Source organism: Mus pahari, chromosome 1 (genome assembly GCF_900095145.1).
Source record: "Mus pahari chromosome 1, PAHARI_EIJ_v1.1, whole genome shotgun sequence".
Classification (NCBI taxonomy): domain Eukaryota; kingdom Metazoa; phylum Chordata; class Mammalia; order Rodentia; family Muridae; genus Mus; species Mus pahari.
The window spans coordinates 126,456,147-126,482,077 of record NC_034590.1 but is presented as its reverse complement, the minus strand read 5'-3'; the positions used below and the strand labels follow the sequence as shown (position 1 = coordinate 126,482,077).

The 25,931-nt window shown below is 40.2% G+C and overlaps 1 protein-coding gene across 3 annotated transcripts in view; it reads left to right on the top strand.

The window, feature by feature from the left end:
• The window catches only part of Tle4 (TLE family member 4, transcriptional corepressor), a 150,010-nt gene extending 125,096 nt beyond the window's left edge, over positions 1-24,914 (top strand). For all 3 annotated transcript variants that reach the window (XM_021204294.1, XM_021204238.1, XM_021204230.1), the window contains 12 exons: positions 4,394-4,513; positions 5,414-5,467; positions 6,017-6,169; positions 7,263-7,395; positions 7,740-7,933; positions 8,664-8,740; positions 17,857-18,106; positions 19,027-19,274; positions 20,241-20,388; positions 20,589-20,739; positions 21,084-21,160; positions 23,200-24,914. In XM_021204294.1, the coding sequence (XP_021059953.1) occupies positions 4,394-4,513; positions 5,414-5,467; positions 6,017-6,169; positions 7,263-7,395; positions 7,740-7,933; positions 8,664-8,740; positions 17,857-18,106; positions 19,027-19,274; positions 20,241-20,388; positions 20,589-20,739; positions 21,084-21,160; positions 23,200-23,307 (1,713 nt within the window). In that variant the 3' untranslated portion in view covers positions 23,308-24,914. The remainder of the gene's footprint in view (positions 1-4,393; positions 4,514-5,413; positions 5,468-6,016; positions 6,170-7,262; positions 7,396-7,739; positions 7,934-8,663; positions 8,741-17,856; positions 18,107-19,026; positions 19,275-20,240; positions 20,389-20,588; positions 20,740-21,083; positions 21,161-23,199) is intronic.
• The last annotated feature ends 1,017 nt before the right edge of the window (positions 24,915-25,931 follow it).

The following is a 25,931-nucleotide window of genomic DNA, read 5'->3' as shown; positions in this document are numbered from 1 at the left end:
AGGAAGTTTCTTCCACGTTCATTCGTGTTTGTTTGTTTGTTGGTGGGTGAATGGGTGGGGATGCACACTTGCTACAGAGAAGGTCAGTGGACAGCTTGGAGAAGTTATGTCTCATGTTCCACAGTGTGGGTTCCAGGGATCAAACACAGGTTTTCAGGATTAGTGGTAAGCACCTTTATCTGCTGAGCTATCTTGCCAGGGCAGATTTTTAATTCCTTATCTTGGATGCTCATTCAAACTTTAGCATATTCTTTCTGCTTGTAATCTGCAAATGGGTAGTGGTATCTAAGAGTAGTACCTTTTGTGAATGGAAAGGAGAATTACTTTGGTAGATATTTAAAATCAAATTAGAAAATTCTATGTGAATATAGTATTTATAGTCCTTTCTCTGCAGTGTATAATCAAAACTTTATTATAATGGTTGAGAGGTGTGTTTTGGTTCATTGAAACCCTATCATTATGGGCCATTGGAGTATCTATGATGAGGGGAAGCACTACAGAAGTGCCTAGAATAGTCCTCACATGAACCTTCTCTTTCATCATCTATAGAAAATGGAATGAACTAACCCACACTGTGCAGTGATTTATCAGCGTTACTGTTGTTGAGGAGCTAGGCTCTGTGCCTAAGACTATTTCTTGAGCTTTGTGTAAGTTGTTTTTCTTCATCCTCTGAGAAGTCCAGAGTGATGAAGATAGTATCCTGTTACCCCAAACTACAAAGAGTCTGGGTGAGAGTAAACATCATTCCTGGGGCTATAAGGCTGGTAAATGGAAGACTCCATACTGTCTGACTCCAGAGAGGTGCCCTTGCCTGCTAGTACAGTATCCCTGTTATTATAATTAGCCAATTATATTAATATGGCTTTCTTTGGAGAATACTTTATAGAACTCTTTCCCATACATGGCCATCTTTGATCTGTAAGTAGACAGGTATGGGCTACCCATTTTAAGTTGCTGGAGAGCCCAGATTTGCCCAACGGCCTCAGTAATATCTTAAGGTGGACTTCAGAATAAGGCCTGGAAATTTTTCCTTTATAAAAAGCCTGGTTTACAATATTAGGAATATCTGAAATGCATTTGTCCTGCCAGTACAGTTGAGGCTTTCATATGAAACTTAAAAGTTTATATTTTTCTCCTGGGTTCTTTTTATGCTGACATTCTTCCCCGTCGCCTTAAATACCATTTTGTTTCTTTCCATGGTAAAAGTCGATGCTTATTTTTAAATGAAGAGCTTTAAAAAAACATTAACATCCAGAGTATTTTTGGCTTCTAAATTGATCTGATTCACTTAAATGTATGATAAGCTGTAATGAAAATATTTTTCTGAATAAGTCTAACAGTGCCATGATCGAGTTCCAGTAAGTGCCTTAGGTAGTAAGCTATGGAAATAACCAGCCTAATTAAACTTTTATAATAATCAAAGAGATATGGAAATAATATTTTCCAGTGTCTTAATTATCATATAAACCTTTCTCATGCTCAGGAAACCCAGATACCCATCCAGTAGCAGAGTGCTAGACTTCTAAGTTTGTTGTGAAAACCCATGCATCAGTTTAACTCTAGAGCTGTTATGTTACTAGGGTATTGCTGATCACCTCAGTACTCGGTGTACAGCTTAACCTTGAAAAGCTAGTGATAATTAACAATTTTATTATTTTACTAGCAAAATCAAATGTGTAATTCTGCCCTCCAATAAAATTATGACAGGGGCCTTCAGAGATGGATGGCTCATTGAGTTTAGATTCCCCAAGCCCCCATAGTAGTAAGGTGGGCATGGTAGCCCCTCTGTAATCCCAGCACTCAAATGGAAGACTCGAAAAGACTCTATTTGTAGAGGAAGCTGCCTAAGTAGACAAGCATAAATGACAAGCCCTGAGTTCAGCAAGAGTCTTTGCCTTAATGAATAATGTGAAAAGACATCATGGAAGACAGCCAGCCTCAAACAACACATGCCATGTGCCTATATACCTGTACCCACCCATGCATACTTATGGACAAGTATGCATACATACCACACACAAACACACCAAGGAAGGAAGAGCTGTCTATACAAAGAGAGACAGCAACCTTAAGAAAAAAAAAGCTATTTGATTTTACACATATGCTAATAAATAAGCACTAAGACTAAACAGGCATTAATATTTGAGAATATGTTCAATATTATTTAGAAATTATCTTTTCCTAAACTTTTGAAAAAATGGAAATGACTGGAAGTAGAGTGTCAGAAGGGCCAGGGTTAAACACACACACACACACACACATGCATGCAATACACAGACACACACATACACCCCAAGTTTTTCATCACTGACTTCATTTGTAAGATACTGCATTAGTAGGAAAATGCATCTTGTTGGCAAAGGAATAAGATGAAGAAAGCATGGAACTTCCTTTTAACCTCCAAGGCACCCAGCCCATTTTACACAAATGATTTCCTGTGGAGTTCAGTCAGTGACCTTCTACAATGTATCTAATACGGGTTTTCTTCTTTGAGAATTTTATACAATATGTTTTACTGAATGTATGAGTAGAAACTAGTACATAGAGTTTACAGAGCATTCATCTAAACCCCAGCAAGGTTAGCTAGACTAAGGATGGGCTTAGGACTGGTAGCTCTAAATAGTGATTGCCTCCTTCCTCAGTAGTTCATAACACAGCCCCTAACAGCATCCTTTAGAAGTTTAGGCATGCCATACACTGTGACTCATCCGAAATAAAGTGGAACCTGTAGAACCAGAAATTCTGGCTATCACATGGCCTATAGTAGTTTAAAGGCACTGGCAAAGGTTCTGAATCTGTTAATGTTAATTACTCCCAGACTAAGACGAGGAAAAAGGATCAAATGAATTGGTTTTCTATGAGATAAGTTCTAAATGAGGAGAGCTTTGCTGAATAGTTTTCTGGGTTGCTTTTCTGATTTCAGGCCAAAGGATGTTTTCATGATAATTCCTTTTTCTTCCTAGAACGTTTTCCTTGATACTTTAGTTCCAGGTATTCTTTTTACTGCTTTTCAAAATGAGCTGACTCTTAACTAGGCTGCATTGATATCACCCTTGGAAATCTGTCTCATTGCCCTTCTAAGGGAAATGCCTACTCTGCACACCTTTACATTCCCCCGATAGAGTTGTTCAAGTCTGGACCCGCTCATTTCCTTTCAAACCGCATGTTTATTTAAACTTTCTCTTTGGTCAGTCTATAACAGTCAGGATGAATTGGTTGGGCTTTTATTGTTGGTTTGTTGGTTGGTGTGTGTGTGTGTGTGTGTGTGTGTGTGTGTGTGTGTGTGTGTCGGGGTGGGGGTGGGGTGAGTCGAGTAGGGTATGCATGGAACTTAGTGAACAACTTGAGGTATTGGTTCTTCCTGTCTTACACCTTTTTTGAAACAAGGTCTTTTCTTGTCCATGGCTGTGTACACCAGACTAGCTGGCTCATAGGCTTCTGGGATTCTCTGATCTCTACCTTCCATCTCCCTGTGGAAGGGCTGGGATTATAGGCACATGCTCCTTCCAGATTCAAATGGGGTTCTAGAGATCAGCACTGAGATCCTCATGCTCACCCACTGAGCCATCTCCCCAGGCACTGACATTATCAGGGGTAGTTTCAGTTTTCACATTTTTAGCCATAGGTTTAAGCTCTCACACATATGTTGACTTTTGTGACAGAGAACCATCAGGCTTCAAATCTTGTCACCAGTATGGAGACACTTCAGATTAAGTGTGTGTTGAAAGAACAAACATGAAGTCTGTGGCATGAACCCTCTTCCTCTGTTCTGGTCACAGTGAGTTGTGGTTTCCAGAAACAAAATGAGTAAGCTTATAAAGAATATGCAGAAATATAGTCAGTGTTTGCAACGATTTTATTTTTGTTTAACTTCTGAATGTTCTGGACTGTAGATGTAGGCTGAGCAAAATATTTTGTAAATATGATCATAACATCTATATATCACATGACCACCGTCTGGTTGTTCAAATCTTTAATGGTTAGTTTTCCTCTTAGTTTTTAATTGAAAAATTATTGATTATCCTTTAAGCTTAACCATATTCAATTTTTCTGTTGAAGTTTCAAATATATACTTTCTGTCGGCCAGTAAACTTTTTGAAACTAATAAACAAAGAAAACCATCCTGTCTTTCCCTCTGTGCTTTCTCTTGTGTCTCCTCCGTTCTCCAGCTCCCTGAAATCCTTGAACAGCTTGGTGTGCTTGAGACTTGATCTGCTTTCTGGTTTTACTCATCCTGCGGCTCGCTTCTTTCCCTTACACCTCTGCACTCCTCTCCTCCCCTCTCTCCTGTCTCCTTTAGCTTCCCAGGCATATACTGCAGAACAAAAGATTTATCTAATTGCTCTCTTAAGTGAATGATCTTTTTCAATTCTGCTTCTATTTCTAATTCCAGAGCTCTTCCGTATCCCCATCTGCCAGTTTCCGAGGTTCTGAGAAACATAGGAACTCTACAGACTATTCCTCAGAGAGCAAAAAGCAGAAAACAGAAGAAAAAGAAATTGCAGCTCGCTATGTAAGTTCATCCACCTTTGCTTTGGTGGGAGGCTAGTTTGTCTTGTTTTTTATCAGTTGGTAATTTTAACCATTATTAGCCAATTTTAGAACACAAGATAACAGTATCCTTTACAAGATTTTTTTTTTAAAAAAGAATTACTGTGTTTTTATCTGCGTATCAAGCTATCGCCATCAATTATCTGAAGACTATGTTTATGTGTATACAAGACCACAGTGCTTTCCTATAGCAAGTTATCTAAGACCTGGACATACTAAGTTATTATTTCTGTTAGAGTAGGTAGAAATGTAAGTGGTTAGAGATGTAGAAATGTAAACTCCAAGATGTTTGGATGGACTAGAGTACTGAGGAAAGGACTAGATGTTGTGGATGGTGTATGTGCATTTATGTCCTTGATGTGAATTGGATCTTGTTTTCCTCTGCGATCTGAGCAGGTCAGAAGAAAAGGGAGCAAGCTGGATAGGAAGTGTGGAGGCAGGTATTTGTTGTTCTGCTCCCTGCAAGCTGGTTCCCTGCAGGACTGCAGGCTTCACAAGAAGCTCAAACTTTGGATTTTTCCTTTGCGTTTAACCACACAGTGACTTACTCAGATTTTTTAAAAGCTGCCAGACCAAACTACACCCCATCACTTGTAGGATGTTTAGGTGGGCGTGAAAGTTTATTTTCTGTGTTCTAGAGTAATAAGCAGGCCATTGTACTTCAAAAAAATGGAAAATGGAATCATTACCTAGCTCATAACATAAACATGAAGAATAAAGAAAAGGGTATTTTGCATAAAGTGTTTGACTCTGTTGGGTTCAGCAAACATAAGGACCTCATGTCGGCACATAAATGTAGCTGAAATTGATGGTGCTTCTTTTCCCCTGGGGATGGAAGTGATGCCTCTCCTCCTCTTTGCAGGACAGTGATGGTGAGAAGAGTGATGACAACTTGGTAGTGGATGTGTCCAATGAGGTATGTTAGTAGCTAGCCCTACTTCCTGCTGCTCTGCAGCTATGGCAAAGGCAAGTGTCCAAAGCACTTAGGAGAAACTATTACCAACTTTATACACTGCTGGGTCAAAATGCTGCTCCTTCCTTTCAGATGTCACTGTCCTTTCCCACCACTAGAAATAACAGTTGTCAGTGGTCACCCTACTAATTTTATTTTCCTTGCAGACTCATGGAGTTTTTGATATTTGCTTTTGTTTTGGGATTTCATCTCAATACCAGATGTTTCCTTTAGTAATTTCAGTTAATGTTAGTTGATTAAAGTCCAGTTAATTCCAGACATTTTGTACTTTTTTGTTGTTGACATTTTGTACTTTTAAGCATGCTACTAAGTGCTTTTAGTTAGACGTGCCCCCAGTAAAGGACTTGTGCTGTGAGTCAGTTGTCAGTCTTTATTATTATTATTATTATTATTATTATTATTATTATTATTATTATTTTAATTTACTCTAACTCTGTATTTAGTCTTCGAAAAGGCGGCACAGTTGTCAGTCTTACATGTTTGTCATTGTAGGATCCATCTTCCCCTCGAGGAAGCCCAGCGCATTCCCCAAGGGAGAATGGCCTGGACAAGACACGCCTCCTCAAGAAAGATGCCCCCATCAGCCCCGCTTCTGTTGCATCTTCCAGCAGTACTCCTTCCTCCAAATCCAAAGAGCTTAGCCTTGTAAGCTACTCCCTAACCAGAATTGCCACTTCCAAGATAGTTGTTGGGCTTGGGGTTTTCAATTTTTGTGTATTTCCCATTTATCTCTGGAGCTTAGATTTCCAGTTTAATTAGAAAAGACATTTGGACCTGAAAGGTTTACTAAGGTATTTACTTCCTGAGTCTATGCTTCAGAGAGAGATAGGTGGATGAAAATGAGAGAAAAACATCATAGTAAAGTTGAAAAGTACAGATGGAGTTAGTGTGATGGTTCTGATTGCCTGTGGTTTGTGGTGAACTCGATCAGGAGTTTAGCTGCCATTTTATTAGTAGCTTCATTTGAATTGCCAAGCTAGACACAGCCCCAATAGTTTAGCTTCTACCTAAGTACTCTCACTAATAAGAGGCTGCTTTGACTCAACACAAATGCCAGACTGAACTTGCCAGCAGTCTGCACATCTCCTTGTACCGACTCCTGTATAGGACTATGGCATTGATAGCGTTTGTGTGTCGTAGATCCCCTTTTCTTTTCCCCACTTATTTTCCATCTTTTAAAAAGCTATATGTGTTTTTCAGTGACCTTTTGAATTCACAGCTAAAGGATCAGAGGATTCTTGTGTTTGCGTGCAGATAAAGAATATATGTGTTTAGAATGGATGGAAGGGTTGGATTCAACCTCTGTCCTTTCTTCTGGAACTCTGGTTGTCTTTTCATGGCCTCTCCTTCCTCTGGGATCTATGGTGATTCATGTGTGGGTGTATCCTGAGAGCAGTGAGTCAGATATGGAACTTCTTAGGATGTGAACAGTGTATTGGGGGCTTGACTTAACCATGGCCACCAGCATTAGCCCACATTCAGGATGCATGTTTGGTGAATTTCTTTGGCCTCTGAATGAGACCAGATTCTTACAAATAATTTCCTGAGTTTATCTTCAGTTGAGGTTTTCTTGAACTGTGTCCTCTTGGTTCTTTGCTAGCTGCTTTTAACTGATGCAAGATATAAGACAAGCTAAAGAAATTCTCTCATTTTTCTGTTTTGTTTTGCTTGTTCTTTTAATATAAAAGTAACTCTTAAAATCATGCTCTCATAGCTAATATATTCCATCTCTTGTTAGAATGAAAAGTCTACTACTCCTGTTTCAAAGTCCAATACCCCTACTCCACGAACTGATGCACCTACCCCTGGCAGTAATTCTACTCCTGGACTTAGGCCTGTACCTGGAAAGCCACCAGGTGTGGACCCCTTAGGTTAGTAAGGAAAAATAAATGTTGTATATTTATTTATACTTCTTTTTTTTTTTAATTTAAGTAATTTAAGTAATAAAATCTGTTAAAAGTAGTAATGACCAGCACACTGACTGACTGTAAAGAGAAGGTAAGTATTCCAAACCAAGCATGTGGCCCCATCCTCATCTAACAGGTCATTAAGTGTTGGGGGGGGGGAACTGGGGGTGGATAAATGATTGAACCACTCCAAAGGCTTGACTGATTTGGAGAATAGTAAAATCAGTTCATTTGGACTATGGCTTGTACTGTTGACCAACTGAAGAAGGTGCAGCTACTGTTTTCTGTGTGCTTGACTTTCTCTTCAGCATCAAGCCTGAGGACCCCGATGGCTGTACCTTGTCCATATCCAACCCCCTTTGGGATTGTGCCCCATGCTGGGATGAACGGAGAGCTGACCAGCCCTGGAGCCGCCTATGCTGGGCTACACAACATCTCCCCCCAGATGAGTGCAGCAGCTGCAGCAGCCGCAGCAGCAGCTGCCTATGGAAGATCGCCTGTGGTATGTTTACATGCATTTATAGTTTAGAGTTTCAGAACACACAGCATTCTTTTTATTTTTTTTTTAAATTACATATTTCCTTCATTTTCATTTCAAATGCTATCCTCAAAGCCCCCTATGCCTTCCCCCCACCCTGCTCCCTAACCCACCCACTCCCACTTCCTGGCCCTGGCATTCCCCTGTACTGGGGCATATGATCTTCACAAGACCAAGGGCCTCTCCTCCCATTTATGTCGGAGTAGGCCATCCTCTGCTACATATGCAAGTAGAGACACAACTTTGGGGGTACTGGTTAGTTCATATTGTTGTTCCCACAACATTCTTTTTAGCTTATATAATATATTTATCAAAGGATTGAGTGTTATTAATAAAGAAAGATGTGATTATGTCTTGATTTATCTTCTTTGGGAGGATGAGAAAGGTTATGTCTTCTTAAAATTTAGTAGTCATTTTGAATAGTTAAACTAACAAATTAGACCACATAGGAGAATAAATGTAATAAAGCCTTTGTTTTTGTCATTAGCCTTAATAAATCAGTATAATTTTTTATATGTTCCAGTCCTGAATAAAGGACCATTAAATCCCAAACATCCTGTCATTTTATTAATAGATACTGCTATAAATGTCTCTAAAATCGTATTTTAAAATTATCTGTGATCCTAGGCTTTAGGTGCCACATTGTGCAAAGCATAACATATCTATTTGTTGTTTTGCATGGGGACAATTTTAGGTGGGATTTGATCCACACCATCACATGCGAGTGCCAGCAATACCTCCAAACCTAACAGGCATTCCAGGAGGAAAACCGTGAGTACCTTTAGTCCTTTGGATTCATTATCTACAAAGCTCTGGTCCTTGCTTTCGTTTTGGAATTGGGGCATTGCTGAATAGCATCAAAGTAGTTTTCATTTCCTCTTAGCAAAAGACAAGACATAATAAGGTTCAGTTTTGTATGTTCCATTTTTAAAAAATCAAGCCTTCATATAAAATGTAAGTTGGGAATGCAGCTCTGGCAGTCATCGGCTCTGTCTGTTGCCGATTTTAAGGCAGTTGTTCAGAAAGTGTGATGTTTATATGCAAACTTACATGGTTAGAATTTGAACATGTAGAGAACAGACACGCTAAAACTTCAAAAAAAAAAATCAGGACAGTCTTCTGTTCAGTTCTATTTCTAGAAAAGGTAGCTTGCTCATTTGGCTTCTTTATTGTGAGCTGAGCATTTGGAATGTCTGTTCACACTATCCTGGAGTGATAACAGACCAAGTACAACACACCTCTTCCAGCCTCTTTTTATATTCTAATTTCATCACATCCTATTCCACAGTCTTGGTTTCTGTCTACATGCACTCTTCTGTTCTCACTACCTAAACACAGTTCTAATTGGATTAGAAAATTGGACATGAAAACTTTCAGACTAGTATTTCAATCTCAAAAAAAAAAAAAGAAAGAAAGAAACTTTTTCTTTCTTCATAGGAAACATTCTTGCCTCACATGTATATGCATGTGCTCTCACCCCCTACCCAACACACACACACACACACACACATCTTTGGCATCTTTTCTGAAATTGAACCTACCACACATATGCTGCATCTTCATTCTCCTGTACTATCCAGACTTGACTGAGTAGCTACAGAAGTCTCCCTCTCCCAGAGGCTGTTCTGGTTTTGCCTGTTGGGCATTCATTCACACTGATTCTCCTTATCAGCATTTTCTATGATTCACTGTCTCACTTCACATCTCTGTTAGATGCCCTTATAACAGAGCATTCTGTCCTAACTCTTGTCTTTAAATAACTTCCCTTTTTGCCTCCCTCCCATTTGCTATTTTCCTCTACTTTTTTTTTTTTTTTTTTTTGGAGATAGAATTTCACTGTGTACCTCAAGTGGTCTTAAGTTTGTTGATCCTCCCACCTCTGCTTCTTAAGTGCTGGGCTGGTATTAGAGAGGGGCACCATTATGCCAAGCTTTTGAAAACTTACTTGTTGCCATTGTCTGCCTCTTCCCAAGTGAATATGAGCTCTGTAAGAACAGAAGCAGAACAGATTCTTCCTTGTTTATTTTAATATAATGTTCAGAAATATTGATTAGAGTTGTGGGGTTGAAAAGACCAGTTGGTATAAGGTGCCATATTTGATGTGGCCCTTTTTAAATGAAAGATATTTTGATCATAATCTTGTCCTTCCCCACTCTTCCTAGAGCCTTTTACCCACCCAACTCCATGTTCTTTCTCAACAAAGCAAACAAACAAGCACACAGACATACAAATAGATTCCATATTGCATTGGCCAAACTATTCCTGAGCACAAGGCTCACCCTGCAGAATGGCTGTTATATTTAGTACTGCTCTTCTGAAGATTTTTCCTCCCTTGGTAGCTATCATTTGTAAACAGCGTCTTACTTAGTGGTGGGCCTCTATGTCCACTTCATCTTTTCCATGCTGGAATTTTATCTGGCTTGAACTATTGCAGGTCATATGTATGCTGTCAAGGTCACTGTGAGTTCATATGTGTATCAGCTCTGTTGGGTCTCAAAGTGCTGCTCCCTTGGAATCATCCACTACCTCTGGCTCTTAGACTCTTCCCGCCTTCTCTTCCACATAGATTTTGAGCCTCGAGGGAAGGGGTGTGATACAGACATCCCAAGTACTCCAAAGTTTTTCCACTCTCTGCACATTGTTCAGCTGTGGGTCTCTATGTTAATCCACTTGCTATAAGGGTTTAGCAATGCACTGATCTATGGGTATATAGTAGATTTCCCCCTAAGGCCCATGACCTATCTCATTTTAGATTCTTGGTCTTGTTGACAGTGTCAGGTTTGAGATCTGTTTCATGGTGTGAACCTTAACTTTAATCAGTTACTCTATTTGTGTCTCAATTGAATCAGGGGGTATATTTTCCAGGCAGGTTGCTATTATAGTGCAAAGGGATTGTAGCTGGATGAAGTTTATGATTACTTTTCTTTTCCAGCAACATGTATACTGCCTTGCAGCATTAGGAACAATAATCAGGAGGTGAAGCTTCTAGTTGTGTAGCAGCTTAATTTTTCCATATTTTCAATTTTTGATAACAAGTACATGGTATCTTAAGCAACAGGGTCTAACAATCAAGTTGTGGAAGGCTAACTAAAGCATGGACAATAATCTGTAATGTTGAGCAGGGGTGGGGTTGACTATACCTGTACTGGCTGCTTTTGTGTGCCAACTTGACACAAGTTGGAGTTATCACAAAGAAAAGAGCTTCAGGCGAGGAAGCAGGCTGAGTGAGCCAAGGGAAGCAAGCCAGTAAGTAACATCCCTCCATGGCCTCTGCATCAGTTCCTGCTTCCTGACCTGCTTGAGTTCCAGTCCTGACTTCCTTTGGTGATGAATAGCAGTGTGGAAATGTAAGCTGAATAAACCCTTTCCTCCCCAACTTGCTTCTTGGTCATGATGTTCATGCAGGAATAGAAACCCTGACTAAGACAGTACCTTTAGTCAAAAAGTTGCACACCCACTCCTAGTACTGCAGGTTTTGTTTGGTAGCATATGATATCTAGTTGCAGCATTATCCCCACTATTGTATGGTTAACTCCATTTAAATTCCTTTTATATATTTTATATATTTAGGAAACTTATACAATAACAGGATTCTGTATGATATTTTTATAAGAAAGCTCAGGTTGCTTTCTTAGAGAACACCAAGACTACAAGCCCAGGGATGGCACCTCCCACAATGGGCCCTCCCTGCTTGATCACTAATTGAGAAAATGACTTATAGCTGGATCTTATGGAGACATTACCTCGCCTGCACATAAAAAGGCCTTCAAACTTAGATATCTCTACCAATAGTCCCTTTTCTACTGTGTCCTCCTGTCGCCCTCCCCATTTAATCATCTTATTCTAGTTTCCCCACTATTCCTTTACATTCTATTTTCCCTTCCTTGGAAGACCCTTAGTCACTTACTAGTTACCTAACTCTAGATATTCTGAATAGAGCACAGACATTTAAAATTTAAAAGCTGATATTCATATATAAGAGAACCTGCATTACTTGTCTTTTGTCTTTTGGGGTCTGAATTATTCTCACTCAGGATGATTATTTCTAATTCTATTTATTTATCTGTAATTTTCATAATTTATTTTCAACATCTGAGTAGATAGTTCATTGTGTAATGTACCACATTTTCATTATCCATTCATTCGCTGATGGACACCTGGGGTGTTTTCATTTTCTGGTTGTTAGGAATAGAACAGAAGTAGAAATCGATGAGCAAGTATCTCTGTAGTAAGATGTAGAATCCCTTTGATATAAGCCCAAAAGTGGTGTTATAGGTCAGCTTTTTGAGGCACCCCCACACTAATTTCCATAGTGTCTGTATCAATTAGCACTCCCCACCAACAATGAGCATTCAGTTACAGAAGTCACTTCCAAAGCTGGGCAGTGGTGGCACCAGCATTCAGGAGGCAGAGGCAGGCAGATCTCTGAGTTCAAGGCCAGCATAGTCTACAGAGCTACTTCTAGAATATATAAAAACCCTATATAGAGAAACCCTGTCCTGAAAACAAAACAAAAAAAGCAAACAAATAACTTCCAGTGCCTTAAATACTGCATAGTTTACAGTTGATACTCATAGTGCAAGTTTATTCAAAGAGTAAAGAAATATAACATGCTGATTTCTTCCTTCTCTATCTTCCTTTTCTTGTTACTTCAGTGTTACATAGGTACTTGCTTGCCACCTTAGTGTCTCCTTGTGTTCTTGCTCTCCCCATTTCACGTGCCCTTCAGTGGAAAGCATGCCTTATTGACCTTGACTCTGTTTTTGTTTTATATCTGCTGAATGAAACTCAAGGTTGTTCCTTCTATACCTAACTTTACTACAGACTAACCCAAATGTCCCAGTTGCATCAAACAGTGCTGGCTCTATAAGCCAAGTTGTTGAGTAAATATTTGGCTTATTAATAAGGGAAACAAGGCAAATTAGACTTTGAGTTCCTTGAGAGTTGAAGATATAAATATCAATTACCATAAAATTCTGTGTACCTGTGTATGCTGTGCAAATAGTAGTTGACTGACTTAACAAGTTTTGTTGGCCAAGAACTGTGAAGGTGAAAGATTAGTCTATTTCAGGCAGTGACTAAATAACAAGGCCATGGGATTAATCAAATAACAGCTCAAATGCCTCTGAGTTCCACATGAACTGAGAGGAGATGGAAGGGCAGCCCTTTTAGGGAAGAGGTACAGTCTCAGGCACTGTTGACTGTCACCAAGTAAGCAGCCATTAGAGGTAGTAGAGTGGATAAGTTGAGGATTCTTGGTTCAGGTCAGCCTTGAAGCCCCAGGAGTGTAAGTGTGTTTGGAATATTTAAATAAGCAGTGTCCACCTTGGTCTAAGGGTCATGCCTGTTAGACCACTGTAGAATTACAGTCTGTTTGATCCATGATGCTTCTGAGCCTTGTGCTTGATTCTCTTCCTTCAGTCTTGACTAATGACACTAAGCAGCACAGGTTTCTACTACCACAGCAAATGGACAGCTGCTGTGCCTTCCCCAGAAACCTGAACTCAAACTTAGCTTTTCTGGTAATAAATATACAAGAGTTTGTTTGTCTTGTTTTCCCAGTCATGCATGTAGTTGCACTCTAGATGGTTAAATGGTAGGTATTCTATGTATTGTGTTGATAGAAATTTTATTAAGAACCTTGAGGAAAGTATAGTTTTTTTTAAAAAAAATTAAATTCTTAAAGTTCTAAATTCTTAAAATTCTTACAGTCTCACTTAATGAGACTTAGGAGAATTTTTTTTTATTTTTTTAAAGAAACTGTCAGGAAGAATGTATAATAGGAGAGATGAGGAACTTCAGGAAGTTAGCCTTGTACTGCAGCAGGTTGTACACCAGGCCATCATAGAAGGGTACCACATAGTGTGAAAAGTTGGCCTAAGCCAGCCATGCCCCCGCCCACTGCTTCTGCATTTGGGGCTGGCCGGTTTCATAGATGATGAGGTAGCCCAGGTCCTGCCAGTGTCTGCAGAGGCAAGGGGCAAACATAGCTAGAACTCATTTGAGCCACTGAAAAGTATATCTTCAGCTAAGCCTTGTGGGGGCAGCTGCCCTGATCCTAGGTACTCGTGAGGCTGAGGCAGGAGGATGGCAACTTCAAGGCAGTCTGGGCAATTTAATGAGACCCTGTCTCAAAAAAGTTGATTGTAGCTCAGAGTAGAATGTTTACTCTGCCTTATATGAGTGAGGCCCTGGGTCCAATGCCTAACACTGCACACAAAGTATATCTTGGCCAGGTATTGGACAGCAGTAATGAGGGTGAATGTCAGTGTTAACACCTCATTGGCACTGAACTTATGGGAAGTATCCTAGGTGCCTTCAAAGGAGCATCCTCGGAACTGGACTGCCATCAGGCTTGACAACAGCTTGCTCAATGGCACACCAGTCAGTGTAGCACTAGGTCCTCAAGGCTTTTCTGGCAGGCTCTTTGAGTGGCCAGATAGGACATGAGGTAGGTAGAGGACAAATGGACAGTAGCCAGGCAGGCATCAGTCACCAGGGGTGCGGGGTACACACATTTAGCCCAGCCTGGGCTCTGGTGGAACCCATCCTGCCAGGTGAGCACAGGAATAAGGAATACTGGTCACCAGGAAACTTTCTGTTGGGGAGAGGGACAAGGGTCCACTCTCCAGGACCAGCTCTGGGCTGTTTTGCATCATTTTGACTGGAGGCAAACAGGAAGAAAGCAGAGAGGACAAGAAAGACATTCAAGGGGAACATCTCCACACATGCTGACACAAATAAGGCTGTTTGAGGACCAGAATATGACAAGATGCCAGAATACACACTGCAGCTAGGGGATGGGCCACTCTGAAGGTGTTTTCTCCCATATCCCCAGACATCTCTGGGCAGCTGCCTACCAAAATTGGGTCCAGTCTACAATGTCCCACCTTGGAAAAGGCCCTTAACTCTTTCCCTGTTGGGCTGGAGCCCTTAGGCATCACAGAAGGGAGTATGGCACTGATTGTTGCTGGGAAACCCTCAGCAGGCTCTGATAGACAGAAGTCTTGCCATATTGGGATCAGGGGGCTATGGTTTAGCAGCTATTCCCAACTTGAAAATCAACCTTTCTGCCTTCCCTGGGGAGTGAGGATGTAGAGCATCCATCCATCAGTGAATAGTGCTAGTATCAGTATGAGGGATGTTGGAGGGGGATAAGGTGTGGCAGTGTTGCTCCAGCAACAGTTTCAGGTGGTAAGCTGAAAGATCCACTTGGTGGAAGAGGTTGTACACTTGCCCACATGCTGGCCATAGCTGGAAAACTGGGAGTAGAAGAGTGCAAAGAAAGAAGACTTGGGGCCCAGGCTGCTGTTGCCTTGATTGAGTTTTTATCAATTTGGAATCTGTGTGGATCATTGTCCCTTTATTAAGAAAGAATGTGGGTTTGTGGGGAAAATGTCTAATCGCAGAGCAGTAGTTGTGCACACTTTCAACCCCAGCACTCAGGATTAAATTCTGTCTTGAAAAACCAAGAGGGAAAAAAAATATAACAGTACCTGAGCTTGGACTTAACCTTCCTTTCCTTCCTGTAAGACCTAGTCTTTGTGACCCCTTGATTGTATATCAGTTAGCCTTCTCTCAACTTGGCTCCCCTGAAGTGACCCTTTCCTCTGCAGTCCCCCAGGAAAGTGCCCTTACATTTCCTCACAGCCTGCAAGCCACCAGTCCAATGTGTTTCTTGCTTTCCATTGCAGCTTCTTTATGAGTTAGATTTCTGGCTTGTGTAAAAATCATGCTTCTTTCAGACCTCTGTCTGCTATTTGGATCCACCCCCTCTTCTACCTTGGGTACCTTGAGGGAGTTTCCCTTAAAGGTCTGACACAAGGCTTAGAGTGTAACTAGTGTCTACTATTAGTGAAGCCCCTGAAGGCTTTTTCTGTTCCCAGTATCATCTGTAATGAAAATCTGCCTTACTCAATTTCAGTTACCTATATTAAAAGTTCTCATCACCCCAGATGTGTCCACAATCCAAGCGTCCTATCCAGTGTAGTCTTACCTGGCTTTACAAGCCAGGTCCTGTCAATTGCAAACCCTACTCACAGCATTCCTACCAGATCTTGTAAGTTCCCTTTACTGAGGTCACACATTGGCGTGGCTCCAGGTCCTCTTTATTTGACTCAGAAAATACTATCTGTCTATTCACTTCCCAGCCTCCCCACTCTTCCCTCAGCAGCTGTGGCATCCCCTTAGTGCTGGACTGCTTTTTGTAAACATGACCAGCTTAGACTTTTTGCAATAAAAAATTAAACTATCAATTTTAGTTACTTTTCTGTTACTTTGATAAGAGACCATGACTAAAAGTAAATTGTGGAAGAAGATGTTTATTTTGGCTTATGATTTTAAAGGACTAAGAGTCTGTCATGGCAGGGAAGCAGCAAGGCACTTGTATAGTGGCTGGAGCAGGTAGCTAACAGCACATGTCTTCAAATGCATGCAAAAAGCAGAGAGAAAGCTCCAGTGGCAGGAGGATTTTTAATGTCAAAGCCCTTCATACTTCTTTCAGCAAGGATGCACCATCTAAAACTCCCTAATTAGCACCACTGCTGGATAACAGAAAATGCAAGTACCTGACAACCTGGGTGGCGTTTCTCATTCAACCCCATACTGTCTCAGCTTTGATTCTGATCTGTGCCCGGTTTGGTCCAAGCTCCTATTTTTCATATACCCACAAAAGCTTTCTCTTGGTATGGTACATATTTCTCTAAAAGGGCTGTGGTCAGTAAGAGCTCCCAAGGTAAGCTCAGCTCCTTTCCACCTGCTGTTGTCATCTGTTTTCCCCTAAAGTTGGTCTACATCCCAGAAGCCTCACTGTGTCCTAGCTAACGTTGATAGTTGTCTACTAAAAGTAGAATCTTTGATGAAGACTTCAGGTCCAGTTTAATATTTTCACACCAGAAGGTTTCTAAGGCTGGAAACTGGAAATGGAAGTGCTGTAACACAGTAAGATGGACCTTGAGGCTTTCCGACAGGACAGGACACTTTTCAAGTCCCCATTACTTTTGTATCTTTTAGAATTTGTGATTTTTTTGAGTCTGATTAATGTGTTAAAACAATTTTCTTATACATCTGCCATTTTAGTGTTTTTACCTACAGAACCTGAACTCTTCAGAGCTTCATAATTTTAGCTTACTGATCTCTATTAATAACTTATTTGATTGGACTGAGTCCATCTATATAGGTAAAATCTGTTACAGCCCATGGACCCACAGAAAAATACCAATGAAGGTTTAGAGTGAAAAAATAGGTCATATTTTTTCATACATACACACACATACATACATACACATATATAGTATATATATATGTATATATATATTATATGACATTAGCTATCATACTTAGTTCTCTGTAAACTATACACTCATCCTTTCTTTTTGAAGTTAGAATTATATTCCGAGACGCTCAGTAACTACTGATGAAACATAGCAACTATTAAACAACCAATGGGTATTTAGTTATAGACCTAGCTCCAGGTCTTGAATGGTAATGTTATTGTGTTGTACCAGATTCATTTGATTTTTTTTTAATTATTATTATTTCTTTGTTTATGCACATCTCAAGTGGCACTGAAAGAAAGGATTTTCTCTTTTCTTATATTGGATAGTTTAATAATATTTCCAAGGAAGGTAGTTTAGTGGATAGAGTGCATTTCTAGTATGCATGGAACCTAGGTTTGATATTCATCACCGCCTGACCCAGACATGTTAAGTGCATACCTCTAATCACAGCCCATGGGAAGTAGAGACAGGTTAGATAGTCAGGGCCACCCTCCACTATATAGTGAGATTGAGGCTAACCATGCATGCATAAGACCCTGATCTAAAAGAAAACAAGCAAAAGCTAATGCTTTCTACATTGTTCTGCTGTTTTTCCTTTCTGTACCCTAGGGCATACTCCTTTCATGTTAGTGCCGATGGCCAGATGCAGCCTGTCCCTTTTCCCCCTGATGCCCTCATTGGACCAGGGATTCCCCGACACGCTCGACAGATCAACACTCTCAACCATGGGGAGGTGGTGTGTGCAGTGACCATCAGCAATCCCACAAGGCACGTGTACACAGGTGGCAAGGGCTGTGTTAAGGTCTGGGACATCAGCCACCCTGGCAACAAGAGCCCGGTCTCTCAGTTGGACTGTCTGGTAAGTGAGCAAGGATGATAAAGACTCTGATTGTAAAAATCATAGCAGTCCTAAGAGAGTAAGTGGGTGTTTTTCTCTCAGAGTAATCCAGTTGTTTATGTGTGTTATGTGCACCTGTACAATCTGCATTTACCCTGTCCCCAAGGTCAAAGGTAAGTCACTTGGTTCAAGAATATTCAGAGTTCTGTACATTGGTATGGAACATAATGCGCATACCTGAGAACTTTCTGAAGTCTAGTTATTCATGTGGCTGCCAAGCCCCTTAACTGTTGTCACCATTTGTCCTTTGTTTGCACAGGAAATTGAAGCTTACTTTTCTTCTCCTATATCAGAAGCATGTTTTGGTGCATCATGTAATGTAACATAATTAAGTATACCTAAGATTTCCACAATCTCATGAACAGGGGAGACAGTTTCTTTTCCTGTCTTGCTGCCTGTAATTGATACTTCATTGAACTCATAATGCCTGTTAGTCAGACATAACAATGCTAGGCCAAAAGAGCCAACTGCCAAGTGACTTTTTAACTGATGTGGCTTTAATACTTAGACCCTCTATCCTCAGCAAAGTATGGCAGGATTTCAGAGCTTAGAGAACTGCAGTAGTGTGTACACAGACCATATGAATCTGTGTGTGCAGATTACATCCACACTTGTTTAATTTGGTGGTGGGAGTGGGACTAGATCTTTGCATTTGGGTGCTAATTAAGATTAAATATCTTGGTACTGAATTTTGTAGATCAAGTTTAAATACTTCCTTAATTTCATGTAATTTTGTAGCATTAATCTACTTTATCATTGTCATAAGTATAAATGGCTCATTAAACCAGAAGGGAACACAATGCTTTTATGGATTTCTGCTCTCATGTTAATCTGTTTCCTTTTCCTCATGAGTAATCTCATGATGGCTTTTGTCTCCACAGAACAGGGATAACTACATCCGTTCCTGCAGATTGCTCCCTGATGGTCGCACCTTAATTGTGGGAGGGGAAGCCAGCACACTGTCCATCTGGGACCTGGCAGCTCCAACCCCACGCATCAAGGCAGAGCTGACGTCCTCAGCCCCTGCCTGCTATGCTCTGGCCATCAGCCCCGACTCTAAGGTCTGCTTCTCATGCTGCAGCGACGGCAACATCGCAGTGTGGGATCTGCACAACCAGACCCTGGTGAGGTAGGTCAGCTGAATTTACTTCTGTGTTGAAAGGGAGAGCTAATTTACCACATGATGAAGCTCTGTGTGGATGTCTTATGTGTCATGTTTGTGTGTTTGTCTGGGACTGTCTGGATGGAATGTAACTACTTTCTAAAAATGTTATGAATTAGATACACGTTAGAGATTTCTGTTTCATTTTACACGTGCATATGCACACACATACACAGAGTATTACTGAGTTTTAGAAGTGAAGGTCATTTTTACATAATGAACGTTGTCAGGACCCTGTGGGCTCATTAGATGTCTTTAATTTGTTATCTGTGCCTGCTAACACCCATCATCACCCCTAGCTCGTTGGTGAGAAGCCATAGTATATGGTTATAGGATTATAGTTTAGGTGATGATGCATGGGGCACAACTTCAGCAGTGGTTGTAGGACTCTTGCCAAGGACCCAGTCCTGGTGGTTTGCTGCTTGCACTCACTCGCCTAAATTGTCTGTGTTTAAGGACAAGTGGACAGCAGGGTTATAGAAATGAGAACGAACAGTAAGATTCAGAAAAGGGTGTGAGAAGATTGGGAAATTTAACTGTGAGGCAAGGGGTATGTATGGAAGAGAAGAGTTATTTACACTCTTATTGTGAAGGACTGCAATTCCAAAAGCAAAATATTTGTCCTTGTGGCTTTAAGATAAGATTCAGATACTAAAGGTCATACTTGACTATGAGATGATGACCCACTTTGAACTCTTTTCTTCATGCCTCATGTACATTTTGCCAGAAGTGTCCCTGGGCAGTAGATCACACAGAGTGTACTTACATTAAGTGTTTCTTGGAGAATTGCCTTTCCCCCCTGCACAGCCAACACAGATACCAAATGAGATCTGTAGATAAACTCTGCACTGAATTTGATCAGAAAAGAGTTCTTAATAGAATTCAAATAAAAACTAACTTTTCAAGGGCTTTCCCTTCATTTTATGTTTTCAGGCAATTCCAGGGGCACACAGATGGAGCCAGCTGTATTGACATTTCTAATGATGGCACCAAGCTCTGGACAGGTGGTTTAGACAACACTGTGAGGTCCTGGGACCTTCGTGAAGGGCGGCAGCTGCAGCAACATGACTTCACCTCTCAGGTGTGGTGTGTGTGTGGGTAATGTGACCTATTAAAAGAAAACATGCTGGCTTTGAATGTGGATCTCTTAGAGATCATCGCTTAGACTTGGTTCTTTCTGTACATTTTGAGTTTTGTTAATTTCCTCTGTATTTAAAGAGTATATCTTCTGGTTAATAAGACCTTGTCCTCTGTAGCTACCATCATTTGTTTTAATTCCAGATCTTTTCTTTGGGCTATTGCCCAACTGGAGAGTGGCTTGCAGTGGGGATGGAGAATAGCAATGTGGAAGTATTGCATGTCACCAAGCCAGACAAATACCAGTTGCATCTTCATGAGAGCTGTGTGCTCTCACTCAAGTTTGCCCACTGTGGTAAGCAAACCCCCCTTTTCCAGTTTCTGTCAACCAGAATGATTGATTGGTTCTTCTGTTGACTCATTCTAAACTGAGTCTTTTATTTTGGTAATGTGTCTCTCTTGACAACTATATAGTTTACTTAACCATGCATGCTTTTCTAACAAGCTATGTAAATTCTTAGTCTTAATCCACTTTATCCCTTATCACAACAATCAGTGACTCATAAAATTCAGAAGGTTGGTGGGCTTTACTTTTGAAGTGAAAGATACTCTTATTTGTTATAAATGGAATGAATTTCAATATTAATTTAGCAGTCTATGAATCACATGACAAAGTAACACAAAGCCTTCTTCTTGTAGGCAAATGGTTTGTAAGCACTGGAAAGGACAACCTTCTGAATGCTTGGAGGACACCTTATGGGGCCAGCATATTCCAGGTAATGCCTTGCTTGCTGACCAGCCAGTGTCCTGTGTTGCCTACAGAACTTTAGCCATGGCCTCTCCATGCATCCTATGAGTAGTGCCCCTGCTTAAGTGCTTTGAAATTATGTTGGGGCACCTGACACCATTTCTGCCAGGCAGAGCAAGACCCTACCTGGGTGGGGGATTAGTTGAACAAGGGAGGGTCATCTGGTGAGTTTTCTGATCCTAATATCACAGCCAATCCTGAATTACCCATGACTCTATCCTCTTTTATATTTCAATTAGGGGTTTTAGGTCTTCTGTGGCATTTTCGCATTTATGTATCCATTTTCTGTAACATTTGTAAATTTGAACATTTTGTGTAAATACCTTCATGAGTAGTATCGGCTCTTTTCTTTTCAAATTATTTGATTCACTTTCTGTTATCACTTCTTTTTTCCAAGAGTGTTCCAGAAAAGTCCAGTCAAACTGGATTAATTTTATAAACTTCTTAGTAGCACAATAGAATTTTGTGTAGTTTTGGAAATTATTTGGGAAAAAAAAAAAACAAAACGGACACCAGATTTAAACATAGCACAAACACAGACATACACACAAACTTTCAGGTCCATTAATAAAATGACAAGTCATAATAGAGTGGATTAATTGAATCCAAAATAGAACACCATACAAGGTTTTTGGCATAGCATGACAAAGTAGCTGATGCTATTGTTATGACACTTCTACCTCCCTTCTCCCCTTTCTTTTTTATATGACACAAAGTTTCATTATGTAGCCCTGGATGGCCTGGAACTCACAGAGATCCACTTGCCACTGCCTTTGAATGCTGATATTAAAGGCATGCATTACCATGCCTGGCTGAAGCTTAAATTTTAATACTTGACCTTTTAGGTATACAAACTGAAAAGAAAAATATTAGACTTTATTTTATTTTATTAAACACAATTATTATATCGATGTATATGCTGGCCTGGGTATTTTAATTATTAGCAATTGTAATAAAAAAGTTTGACATGCAGAATATTAGGTACTAGTCTTACTTATGACTTCTGATGCTCCCAGTTTTTTTTTTTGTTTTGGTTTTTTTTTTTTTTTTGGTTTTTTCAAGACAGGGTTTTTCTATATAGCCCTGGCTGTCCTGGAACTCACTTTGTAGACCAGGCTGGCCTCGAACTCAGAAATCCACCTGCCTCTGCCTCCCAAGTGCTGGGATTACAGGCATGCGCCACCATGCCCGGCTGCTCCCAGTATTCTTGAGGGTACTATTTTAAATCTTGTGTGTGTGGTCTTCCCTCATCCCTTCATCACCCTGCACCTCTCTTCAGTGGACTGTGTTTCTGTTTCCAACTATTGAACTCCTCTTTCATGTTTTCATGTTCTGTGCTAGTAGTAGTGGACATTTTTACTAGTGTCTGCCTTTAGTTGTTAGGCCTGTGCTGTACTTGCTGCTCTGTGGTACCACCGACATCCAGGCTACCTGTCAGTGGCAGTTGAGGTCTTCTCCTATCTTGAATGTCCTACTCTGTACTCTCTAGTGAAGAAAGGGGGTGGAGGTTGTTTGTTTGTTCTCTTACTTTATTATCTGTTTGCATGTCTGTGGACCATGTTGGACCTGGTACTTGAAGAAAACAGAAGACCCCCCCCCCCCAGAACTGGAGGTTTTTTTTAAAAAAACAAACAAACAAAAAATAATTATAAACTGCCATGTGGGATCTTGGGATTGAACCCATGTTCTCTAGAAGAACATTCAGTGCTCTTATCCAGTGAGCTATCTCTCCAGCCCTAGGAATAGAGTTTAAAGAACAGGGCCTTGCCTCATTGCAGAGCCTGCTGACCATTGAGTTACCTCTCTTTGATGCCTCAGGACAGTACGACTTAGCCTAAGCTAAGGATGATGTCGTACTGCCATGTCTAGGAATGTTGGTACTGTCCTCTATCTGCAGGCTTACTAGGTGCTCTGTGGAGCACTTTGGTTGTGCATCTGCTCAGCCACACCTACCAGTCCTGCTTCTTAGTTCCTCTATGTGATATTCTTGATATGTTTCTTCCCTAGTCCAAAGAATCCTCATCGGTGCTTAGCTGTGACATCTCTGTGGATGACAAGTACATTGTCACTGGCTCTGGGGACAAGAAAGCTACAGTTTATGAAGTTATTTATTAAGGACAAATCTTCGTGCAAACTGGACTCCTCCTCATAGCACTTTGCGCTGTTGTACTTTTCTGTTCACCCCTCTCCCATTCTAAAACCAAGGATTTCCAATACTCATTGCAGTTGTGGAGTTTAATCCCCTTCCATAGCCCCACTTCCTCCTTGCTATTGAATTGTGAATACTCAATAAGAACCTGTGATACCAAATCTTCAGCTATCGACTTGGAAGAACAAGGAATACCTAACAGTGAATGGAATCTTTAATTATGTATTATATCTGTAATATATTTATTTTGTTTAAAGAAGGCTTTCTAACAATGACTGACTAAATAAAGCTGTCCGCTCCTGCATTGATAATGAAGGTGCATTGTATTTGATGCTCCACCCCTCCCTTTTGGTAAGGGAGGGGAAAGGAAGGTTTAAAATAACTGATTTAAATGTCACTAAATGTAGACTATTGACTGTATAGAGATGTGAAATGTATAATTACACACGGAAGCAATATGTTGCTGTGTTGTTATGAGGTTGTTTTGTTTTATTTTCTACTTATGTTAAAAACATTTGGAAATTTGGCTGTTTGAACAAGTAGAATATAACAGGCCAAGTAATATTCCTTTGAGTCTATTTGGGCAACTTTAACCAATATGTCTGTAACTTTAGATTACATTCAACAAAAATAATTAGATGTTTTTCTTTTTTCTTTTTTACTTGTTGACAAGTATCTTTGTAATATGTTTTTAATTCCTTTTTTATTGTATTATAGACAGATCAAAAATTAAATTGGGCCTCAAAGAGAGAACTTAATTTCTTCTAAATATTTTTGCCAAATTTCCTGGCAGAGGAAACTGTGTGTCTCTGGGCAGTTGTGATGCTGTGAGACATGGCAGGCTCTTTTATGTCATGCTCTTTAGGAGCTGTAGGTACGGGAGGACTGCTTGTCTACCGCTGTTCAAAGCAAGTCTTACACACACACACACACACACACACAAAGGCCAGCAGAGGAGTATTTACAGAGCCCACCCTCTGAAAGCCACAAAGAAGAAACTCTCCCGGGATGATGGCTTGCTTTATTTACCTCTGGTTCTTTCCATGTCTTAGTTGGATGTCCCTGTAAAGGACACAGGCTGTGCCATTGTGCCAGAAACATTGTGTTATCTTTTATGTTGTTGTTGTTGTTGCTGTTAAACTATAACATGTGACTCCTTTTTTATTATTATTTTTTGTTTGAATGCTTTAAAAAGATCTTTTAAGTCTGTGGATCTGCTGATGTACAGTGCCTTTGCTGCTATGGATCAAAATCAAGAACTGTGTAGATAAACTTTATTGTATAAGTAGAAAAATCACTTAATTTCATACTAGAAATGGATGGATGCTGCAAGTTGAAATGGACTGTCATTGACGTTCTTTGTGTGGTAGCAAAAAAAAAATGGTGTCTTAAGTGCTTAGTGTTTGATGTCATTAACAGTTTCATAAAACTCTACAGTGTAGAAAGATTTTGATACTAAACTGTGCATTGTACATAGTTCTAACGCATTGTATTGGCCACCAGTGCTTCTATGATGGTAGATTGTTTGTGCATTCAGACTTTTAAGCATTAAACATAAATAACTTCTAGAATGCTTATTTTCTTATTATTTTTACTAATTTCTTTGTGCCGCTCCCTATATTAAAATCATTAGCTATATTCAAATCAGCTTGTTAAGTACTATGGGTTTTGAACTGATTCTTTTCTTTTCTTTTTTCTTTTTTCTTTTTTTCCTTTTGAGATAACCCAGAGAGCATTAAAGAAGTTATCAAAAGCAGGTGGTTGCCAAATATTTACTGAGCCTCTTGTTTTGTTGGCAGTCTTTCATCTAGAAGCTGTCCAAAACTCTCAAACTTGAACCATTTAGATTTATGCTGTCATTCTAGCACACTAGCCACTTAAAGCTATTTAAACTTAATTCTTGGAACTAATTAATATTAGAAACCTTTTTTTTTTTTTTTTTTTTTGCCAGTAACACAGACTAAATTTCAAGTGTTCAGTAGCCCCGCAGGAGCTAACAGCTATTGTACTGGACCTCACAGATTTCAGTAATGTTTCCCACACTGTTGTGAATGCTCTGGAGCTAACACAGCATTCAGAATTTGACAGATTGGACCATTGCCAAGTGTGGGGGTTTGAGCACTTTTCAAGACACACAAGTGTCTGGAAGCATCCTGGGCTAGATTTTTATTTATTTTTTTAAGACTCGGGCAAAGAAGAATTTGAATCCCAATTTGTGGGACAGGATTTGGGATCACCATGATAATCTGCAGTGATCAGCCATAGGAGACCCAGCTAGGTACTAATTGAGTGGATTCCAGCATCACTCACCCATGTAGACCAAATCAGCAAGTCCAGTGAGATGCCATAAGCTGGCTGCATTGCGGGGATGGTATACAAATCCACTGAAGCTGCTGAGAAATGTGAGATCATTTCTTAAGATAGTGACTATCCACAGAGATCAACACTAGGTGAGGTGACAGTTTTTATTGGGCACCGAAAGAATAATGGATATATAGAGGGCCTCGAACTTCTGTTAGTTACTCGCCAGTATGGTTCTGACAACATAGAAAGTCAGAAGGAAAAAACAAGACTGCGCATCAGAAAACAC